Source organism: Panicum virgatum, chromosome 9N (genome assembly GCF_016808335.1).
Source record: "Panicum virgatum strain AP13 chromosome 9N, P.virgatum_v5, whole genome shotgun sequence".
Classification (NCBI taxonomy): domain Eukaryota; kingdom Viridiplantae; phylum Streptophyta; class Magnoliopsida; order Poales; family Poaceae; genus Panicum; species Panicum virgatum.
The window spans coordinates 5,893,198-5,902,564 of record NC_053153.1 but is presented as its reverse complement, the minus strand read 5'-3'; the positions used below and the strand labels follow the sequence as shown (position 1 = coordinate 5,902,564).

At 49.9% G+C, this 9,367-nt stretch overlaps 2 protein-coding genes and 1 long non-coding RNA gene across 3 annotated transcripts; 1 reads left to right on the top strand and 2 right to left on the bottom strand.

Moving 5' to 3' along the window:
- Positions 1-357: 357 nt before the first annotated feature.
- Positions 358-2,661, bottom strand: LOC120689926. Its single transcript, XR_005681506.1, has 2 exons — positions 2,263-2,661; positions 358-1,895 (listed from the first exon to the last, which is right to left on the bottom strand). It is a non-coding gene; the product is annotated as an uncharacterized LOC120689926 (long non-coding RNA).
- A 786-nt stretch (positions 2,662-3,447) lies between these two features.
- On the top strand, positions 3,448-6,307 carry LOC120689925 (dolichol-phosphate mannose synthase subunit 3-like). Its single transcript, XM_039972379.1, has 4 exons — positions 3,448-3,843; positions 4,879-4,999; positions 5,090-5,197; positions 5,963-6,307. Exons 2-4 carry the CDS (start codon positions 4,898-4,900, stop codon positions 6,020-6,022), a joined length of 270 nt encoding a protein of 89 aa, XP_039828313.1. The 5' UTR covers positions 3,448-3,843; positions 4,879-4,897; the 3' UTR covers positions 6,023-6,307.
- A 240-nt stretch (positions 6,308-6,547) lies between these two features.
- Positions 6,548-9,359, bottom strand: LOC120689923 (pentatricopeptide repeat-containing protein At2g22070-like). The gene has a single exon (XM_039972374.1). It carries the CDS (start codon positions 9,342-9,344, stop codon positions 6,858-6,860), a length of 2,487 nt encoding a protein of 828 aa, XP_039828308.1. The 5' UTR covers positions 9,345-9,359; the 3' UTR covers positions 6,548-6,857.
- Between the last annotated feature and the right edge of the window lie 8 nt (positions 9,360-9,367).

Below are 9,367 nucleotides of genomic sequence, written 5' to 3'. Positions count from 1 at the left end.
CGGGTGCTGCCGGAGTGGTCACGTCGCCAGGGTGGTGTAGCGTTGACGTGGTGAGTGTGCCGAGGCGAGCACAGGTGACGCGACGCCTCGGGCAGGCGGCGCTGTGCGGGCGTCAACGGCGGTGGCGTGTCTGCGCAGCGGAGCTCGCTTCACATGGCGGGGCCGAGCGAGCACTGATCCCTTGTGACGGAACCGCCAAATTAAAACTCTAATTAAGCGTAATGGCCGTCATTTGAACACATCGGGCGCATTAGTTTAACGGCTTAATTTGGCGATCCTTTCTCAACCCACGGCCCGATCGAAACAACACCGGTAGTCCCACGCGATGGTGGGCGCAGATGGTACAAGCACGACTCATTACATGAAAATACAAGAGTGATCACGACACGAAACATTTAGTTTTACAACCGAGTTCAAATACATAAATAATTTACAAGATTAACACTTACATAGACATGACTGAAGTCGAGTATAAAGATCCTACAACTACTCTAGCTTACATCAGTTCTGACCCACCCCGACCGGTCGGACCGGTTCACCCAACCGGTCGAACCGGTCGGCACCACACTGCCAACTCCACCGGTCAGACTGGTCCCACGGACCGGTCAGACCGGTCTACGCAAAACAGAAAGGCTACACACTCAGCCCACAAGTGTACAACTCGACAGCGCCCTAACCTAAGGATCCCGCTCCTCGACCTGCCACCCCTCTGCATCCCGGCGGATGAACATGACACAACAGGGGCAGAAATCGACGTCCGGGTGTCCTGAAATAATAATTGTGGCAACAAACCCTGAGTATACTAATACTCAGCAAGGCTTACCCGACCAGTGGGTATAACTTAGCCCACATATCTAGACATGCATGGCTTTCTGGCTGGTGGTTATTTTGCATAAAAAGCTTCTAAAATGAGTCCTTATTTTTTCCACTTTTAGCTCCCAATTCTATATTCTATCATTCTCAACTAGTATTTGCACCTGCTAAGAAATCATAACAGACACGGAGTAGTAATTCATGGTAGTCATTTCCAATCATCACTTAAGTTCCATAAGACATTACTACGATGCGGTGCTGCGATCAAGGTGCTCATATCCGAGAGCGACTGACGGCGAATCGATCCGATTTAACCTTGCAAGGTGGACTTAACCAACACGGCACGCAAAAGCCCCGTCGGACCCCACGCACCAACATTTCCCCTCCCCGCCTCGAACTACAGGAACCAGCCCAACGACATATGGTCAGCCGAGCTCAACGTGAGACCACCAAAAGTAAACATATGCATCCCAATTCTCCGCGACTACTCAACTCGCCCCAGGAGTTGGGTGCAGGTTCCTGTACTTTCGAAGCAAAGCAGTACTCGGATTACCGGTTTCGACTACCTCCTACTCCCGGTATACGGTTAGTACTGTTCAAACTCAATCACAGGGCCAGACAATGAACGGTCCTTAACCGACACAGACGGGGCTAACCTCTCCCCGCCGGGTCTCCAAATTCTGTTCCTTTCTTACCTAATTCAACATTCCATAAATTTAACTTAACTAAATGCCCTATATCTCGCGAGTGACTCGAAATCACTCGACTTCTACCGAGTTCTATTAAGCATAGCATTTCTATCGTCTTCTACATACTAATACAACTCGAGGAAACCTAGGGATCATGCAACTAGGGTTCCAAACAATTTCTAAACCTAATGCACAAGTAATAGCAACATAAATATATGTGTCATAGTTTGAAATAAAATGATATGCACCGGGGCTTGCCTTGCGTCTGTTGCTCAACACTAGGGTGAGTTGGGCCTTGGGCCGACTCCCCGCGAACCTCCTCTTGCGGGGCTGGCCCCTGCGGCTCATGTGGCTCCGCAACCACCTCGTACACGACCTCCTCCGCCGTGGCTGCTACACGTGTGCATATGCATATGACATGAGAATGCATGCATGAGTTATAAAAATTATAAGTAACTAACAGCTAAAATAATTTCTAACCAATTGTCCAACTACCCCGACTTTCACCTTCTCAACCAACACCCCACCGGTCAGACCGGTCCTAGTGAACCTTCCGTGACACCGGTCAGACCGGTCCCTCCTACCGGTCAGACCGGTCCTAGCCAGACCAGAACCTAGGAACTTTGGTGCGGCGAAAATCGTCCACCAACGCCAAATACCTTCTAGGATCTAATTCAGGGGTTCATGTGGATGCTTTTGACCAGAAGAAATCACCTAAAACCATCTAGAACAAGAGATCGATCCATATCAAGCAAAATACCTTGAGAGAAGCTTTCCCCCGTGGAGAGCTTGAATCCACAGCACCCAAGGGAAGGAATCGAGGAGATGAAGCTTCCTCACGTCTGTTTGATCCGTTCTAGTCCTTGGAATCAAATGGAGGGGGAAGTTTTGGGCTCTAGGGTTTGGAGGAGAATATGGGAGGGGAGAGCTCGGGAGGGAGACTGAGAGAGCTGGGTGAGGGCGTGTGTTCTGGTGAGGGAGTGAGAGAGAGATTTAAATGCTGTGGGGCCCAAAACGGTTGACATCGGTCAGACCGGTCAGACCAGTTGCCGAGACCGGTCAGACCGGTCCGGCCCAGGCTGACAGGAGGTGTTTGGGTATTGTGCTTTGTCGTGTGAGTTTAAAACTAATGACTTTAATTAATTTAATTACCAAGGATTAACACGTTACATCCCTCCTCGCCCTCCTCGTCGCTCCTCCCGCCTCCTCCCATGGCCTCGGCGCCCGGCACGGCTGGCGTGCGGCCGGGGCGGCGGGCCTCGCGGCGGCCGGCCGCGGGGACGACGCGCGCCCCGCTGTGCGGCCACGGATCCGAGCGTGGGCGGTCAGGCGTGCCGGCGCGAGGCGGCGGAGGCCCGCGCGTGGCGAGCTGCGCGGCCGAGGCATGCCGCGGAGCAGGGGCGTCGGGGCGGCCTGCGCGGCGGCGGAGGCCTCTCCGCGCCCCTCCGCCGCCGGGGAGAGCTGCAGCTCGGCGGCGGCGCGCCATGTCGGATCCGGCCTCTCTCCTCTCTCTCCCTCCTCTCGGCCGGCCGCCGGAGCTCCTCCCTCTCCGGCGCTCCTCCAGGCTCCATCCGCGGGCGGGCGAGCTCGGTGCCGCCACTGCCGCGACTCCCCGGCGCTCCTCCCTCTCCGGCTCTCCTCGAGCCGCGACGGCCTCCCTCCGCGGCCCCCTCCCCTCCTTGGCGCTTCGGCTCGGCGACCGCCCGTCCCTGCCTGCCCCGGTGCATGCGCGCGGGCGGGCCGCCGCGGCGTGGCGAGCCGGCGGCCGTGCGCGGCGTGGCGAGCCGAGCCGGCCGGGCGCAGCGGCATGGCGAGCAGGGGAAGGCGCCGGGGAGGGCGCCACGGCCACGGCGAAGGCGTGCGGAGCTGCGGCGGGGCGGGTCGGCGGCACGGCCCGTGCGGCGGCGGCTGCGCGGCGCGAGGTTGTTGGACGGGGCGGGCCCCTCGCCACCGTGGCGGCGTAGCGGGAGGCCGCTAGCCCCGATTGATTTGGCGGACCGCTGCGCGTCCGCAAAGATAGCGGAAGCGATCGCGACCCCCGCTGCCGCGATTTTGTAGGCCAAAACCTACTGCAGGGTGGGATGGCGTACGTGCTTGCGGACCCGGTGCGGACAGCCTCAAGGTCAGATCGACCTCGGCTCGGGATTCTATCGAACTCCAGCTTGAGGCGGCAGGCTCGCTCGAGCTCGGCTCATTGACAGCCCTCCCCCTTAGGCTTCCCTTCTCTCTGGCTCTCTCCTCCCTTGGTCTTCCTTCCCTGGCGGCGCCGACTGGGCGAGCAGCAGTGCCATTCGTCATCACGTCTTCGTCCAGCCCTTTGCCGGCGACGAGCATCCACCAGGTATGCCCGCCCCTTATCTTTCCTTCTGTTGTGCGAGACGGAGCTCCCCAAACCCTAACGAAATTATTTGTATTCGGATCTGATCCAGTTACAATATACTACCTACTAACTTCGATTTCCTATGCTGGGTCCGCCCCTGATTGATTGCACTATAGATCGATTTTCACACCATAATTCTTTTTTTTTTTTTGTCTTTAATCCATTGCCATGCTCAACGTTTTGAAATGGTGAGCTTGTACTGCCTTCTGATCATTTTATAGGATATTCTACAGCATAAACTAGAACGTTGTAACATAAGTACATAACCCAAAAAAAAACACTGGGTCATACAATTATACTGTTTGTTAGACAACAAGCGCGTGCATTCATGTCAAAGGAAATACCCTGGGTGCTGTCCAGGTCCAAAATTTGCCATTTGTCATTAAAATTTGGAAAAGACAGCTCAGAGTCCAAAGTATGTCAATACAGCCCCTCTGGTTGATTTATCCCCGCTTACCTTTGATTACTGTTAATCACTAGGAAAAAAAAGGGAAATTTCCCAGGGCGCACTATTACGCAAGTGCTCCCTGAACCAATTTTGTCATCCCATGAAGCTGAATCGAGTACTGGCAAAGCATGTGCCAAATCACATCTTCAGTTGATGCTGTTGAGTGAGCTAGATCAGTTGCTGAAATTATGAAGGCTCCCATAACAGTCCACATGATCAGGTGCTGTTCAACCAAAAGATGCATAGGATCGCCCCTCAAATTATTCTAGATCTATTTGAGCCTTCTTCATATCTATTCCCTAGCCTGCTGGATTGCAACTGTAATGCTCTAGGTGCCAACATTTAAGGATTTTTATGGCTAGTATGAATGTTTCTCAAATGTCTTTACATTTTGCCGAGCTTAAATCCATCTAGAGAACCATGTGCGACTAAACCACACAACCGTACGGCCGTACCAGCATGAATATGGGTCAAAGTGCGCTGTGCAACAGCTTGTGTGTTAGGAAAACTGATCCATAGTGTCCTTATTCTGTTTTCTTTTATGACAGGAAAGCACCTCATTCTCAAATGAAGCATATATCCAAGATTGTTGCTATACTGGTAGCAATCTCAGCCATCTGGGTTGCACTCCTTGAAACCTCAACTGTTCCTCGAAGTTATACTTGGCTGGTCAGTGTCATTAATTTTTCGCATGTAAATTACTTAAAAATATAGCGAAGGTGATTCGTAGTTTGTTTATGAATTCGGTTGTTGTTTCAGCTTCCAGTCTACTTGGTAGTGGCTCTTGGATGCTACGGCCTTTTTATGGTTGGATTTGGACTTATGTTCTTCCCAACTTGCCCTCAAGAAGCTATACTACTGCAACAGGTTAGCTACTTTAGTACCTGGAGCTGGGGCTAAATTTCTGATAATCTGATTCTATCCATGACTAAACTGAGGAACCTTGGAAACTTGTTGAGCTGTTATTGCATTATGTTGCATGAGTTTTCATATTAACAACTCAAAGATGTACATAGAAAAAGATTCTTCTGATTTTCTTGTTCCTGAAAATATTCTATCTATCTCCTTGACGCCGTAGAGAATTGAGAATTTTCATGTCTTTCAATTCTCGTACTCGTAATTGGAAAGTTACGGAAGGAGATCCATCATTTTGCAATGAAAACAACATAAAAAACTCTGGACAATTTCGAAATCAGACCAAGCGTCTTAATACATATGCAAAAAAATTCATTATTGGCCCACCATTGATTACAAGATTTAGCTTTTATGAATCGCTATTGGTTTGATACGAGTAATGTCAGTCGTTTCAGTATGTTAAGGATACAGATGTATCCACAATTCATTTAGAGTTACTTAATAGCCTATTTCTTATACTATATCTCTATCCTGTGAAATTCTCGAGCCGAAAGATGGATGCATATGCTGTGTTTCATTTTGCTAAATGATAGCAATTAAATGCTATATCAATTCTATAAATTGGATATAGTAATAAATCAACAAAATTCTTTTATTTTAGATAGAAGAAATGTTTCTTCTATCTATGCCAAATGATATTCCTTTTCTTTTCTTGGTGGCCGTAAGACCATATGCTAGGTTTATTCTGACATGTTTGAGCTTCGACTTATTATACAGGATATTGTGGAGGCAAAGGAATTCTTAGCAAAGAAGGGTGTTGATGTGGGCTCCGAGTGAGGCCAATTTCAGCATTCAACATTCATGATCGTTTTGAAGGATCACCATTCTGTTCCTTGGAATAGACTACTTTTTGGATACTGTAGCTAGAAAATATATCATTTCACTATGTTCTGAACTATTACTAACACAGTTTTAGTGAGTTGACATGTTACACTTTGTCAAAGAATGGAGACATATTGAGGTGGTGTTTTTAAGTTTCAAAAAGTGCATTGCTGTTCTAGGGATATTTGCTTCGCACCTCGATTTTGTATTGTATCAATTACGGCATGCGGTATCACCTTATGATGTTGCTTGCTCTTGCAAGCCCTTTCCATGTCTCGTTTTTTGAAATTTTGTACACAACTGCCATAGTATCTTTCTGTTGATACGATCGTGATTCTCTGAAAACCAATAAATACAAGGAAACATCATGGCATAATGCCACAGAGATGACTGATCCTTCATGGAAAGGATGTTAAAACATGAACGATAGTAACATACATTTCCTCCAACTTTTGCCATTGAGTTATGCATAAGCTGAAATTGAGGGGAAAGAAGATCAGTGTTTACATTAACAATAACATTGTTACTTCGTTTACAAAACAATGAATGAACGATCCAAGGTACACATGAAAATCCATATTCTATACCCTGACGCTTTCAGAAAATGAAAGGATGCCACTCAAGGTTAGCAAAACAGATTACAAACTAAATTAGTCATCTAAACTAAATAGCTTACAAGTTACAAATATCGATCATTGACTGCAGAGTTTCTTGCACACACCCTATAGCATATAAGAACCAAAGAGAAAAAGGAACACTTCTTTCTCATTCAACTTGCGACGAAGGTTTCCTACCAATAATCTTTACATGAGCAGAATCCATCTCTGAAATGATGAAACCTAGTAGCATCTCTCACTATAATCTCCCTGTCCGCAACCTTGGAGATGAACTTGATTGCTGCGTGGCAGTCATTGCACACTCGTAGGTTCTTCATGATCCGCAGGGTCGTCTTCTCCGGGGTGTTGATGAGACCGAATGCAATGGCTAGCTTCTCGCTGTGGCGGCTCAGCAATTCCTCCTTCAGCTCATCATCGACATCGTGCAGAACGGAGTTCAGGTTGGAGACAAATCCTGCCTTCTTGATCTCCTCCCACATTTCAGCAGCCTTCTTGTAGATTGCATCCCTTTGTGGATGCAGTACATCATCTGCTCCAAAGACGTGAACCTTGTTGTGAACATGAGTCCAGCTGAAACCAGTCTCCTTCTTCACTGCCTTGTCCTTCATCAGCTTCCAGATCCTTGCCGCATCATTCCACCTCCCACAGGCAGAATAGACATTGGCAAGAGAAGAGTAAGCACCACTGTTATCAGGATCAATTACCAACAGCTTCTCCGCGGCAAGTTCTGCTAAATCTGCATTCTTTCGCACTCTGCAAGCTGAAAGGAGTGAACCCCAGACTATTACATCTGGCATGATAGGCATCCGCTGAATGAATTCATGAGCTTCTGTGAGCAGGCCAGCACGGGCAAGGAGGTCTACCATGCACGCGTAGTGGCTCATTTCTGGTACAATGCCATGCTCATTCTGCATCTGATCATAGTACCTCTTCCCTTTATCCACAAAACCAGCATGTGTGCAAGCTGAAAACACGCCAATGTAAGTTATGTGGTCTGGTTTCACACCAACGCAAAGCATTTCTTCAAAAAGGCCAACGGCTTCTTCTCCTAAACCATGTTGTGCCAATGCCACAATCATTGATGTCCATGTGACTGTCTCCTTGCGCCAGCAAATCCGATCAAACACCCTTCTCGCCAATGGCACACTGCCTGACCTCGCATACATTGTGATAATGGCATTGCTGACAGAAACAGATTGCTCCTGTAATGATCTGATAGCCTTGCAATGGATCTGCTTTCCATAATCAAGGCATGCCAAGCTTGCACAGGCACTAAGAATAGCAGCAAGCGTATAGCTGTTTGGTTCTGGCCCACTTTTGATCATTGATCTGAAGAGCTTCACGGCCTCATCATTTTGCCCATTCTGCTGGTAGCCAACAATCATTGCGGTCCAGGCAATGACATCCCGATTGTTCATAACTTCGAAGATTTCCCTTGCCTGCTTCATATCCCTGAGCTTGACATAGCCTTCCAGGAGAGCAGTGAAGGAAATAACATTCAGATCGGAAATCACTGCCTGATCCATGATTTTCCTTGCAGTCTCAACACTTCCGGACTTTGCATAAGTTGAGATGAGAGCATTTATGATCTGACTGCTGTGTGGCATTCTTTTTCTCAAGATATAAGAGTGCATTTGTTTTCCCGTCTTCAACATGCGAAGGTTAGCACAAGCTGATAAGACACTGGTTACTGTGAATGCATCTGGCTCCATGAAAGAATCACTCAGCATTCGTGAGAAGAACTTCAATGCCATGTCATCGAGCCCATTCTGGTTGTACCCTGCTATGACAGCGTTCCAAGAGACAATGCTTCGTTCTACCATGTTATCAAACAAGGACACAGCAAGGTCCATCCTACCCTGGCGGGCGTACAATGACACCATGGCATTCCAGCTTGATCCACTACGCACTGGCATCCTCTCAAACACAGCCGTTGCTGTCTCAGCATCCCCAAACTTGCCGTACATGTTGAGCACCGAGTTGGCCACGGGCACGCAGCTACTCAGACCGAGCTTGACGACAAAGGAGTGGACCTTCCTCCCAATCCCGCAGGCCTCCGTTGCGGCACACGCTGAGAGCACATTGGTGAGCGTGAACTGCGTCGGTGCCAGCCCCTCACCAACCATGTCCACAAACGTCTTCACGGCCTCCCGGAAGCGGCCCGTGCGGTTGAGCCCGACGATCATGACGGTCCAGGACACGGCGTCCCGCTCAGGCATTTCGTCAAACACGGCCCGGGCGTCAGCGAGGCGGCCGGACTTGGCATACATCGACAGAAGCGTGTTCCAGGTGAACACGTTCTGCCGCACGGGCGGGATCTCGTCGAACAGGTTCCGCGCGTCGCGGAAGGACCCACCACTCACGCTGGCGCCGGCGTAGTACGAGAGGAGGTTGTTGCAGAGGTAGGCGCTGACGAGGAGGCCCGCCTTGATGGCGTGCGCGTGGATGGCCCGGCCTGCGGAAGGCTTCACCGCGGTCTGGCAGAGCTGCAGGAGCCGCGCGTAGTGGTCGCTGGCCGCGGTGGCCGCTGCCACCATGGCCCTCGGCCGCGCCGCCTCGGCCCCGGCTGCCAAGGCGGCATTTTGCATGTCCTGGCGGAGCTTCGGTGTGGATCCGAGCCGACGACCATGTGAGCCTCCATTTTTAGGGGTAAAGCCCATGGGCGTCCATGATCTATACGGGC

Coding starts and splice junctions, on each gene's coding strand:
- LOC120689925 (XM_039972379.1), top strand. CDS start 4,898: ATGAAGCATATATCCAAGATTGTTGCTATACTGGTAGCAATCTCAGCC. Junction 5,000..5,089: donor CTCGAAGTTATACTTGGCTG/GTCAGTGTCATT, acceptor TTGTTGTTTCAG/CTTCCAGTCTACTTGGTAGT. Junction 5,198..5,962: donor AAGCTATACTACTGCAACAG/GTTAGCTACTTT, acceptor CTTATTATACAG/GATATTGTGGAGGCAAAGGA.
- LOC120689923 (XM_039972374.1), bottom strand. CDS start 9,344: ATGGGCTTTACCCCTAAAAATGGAGGCTCACATGGTCGTCGGCTCGGA.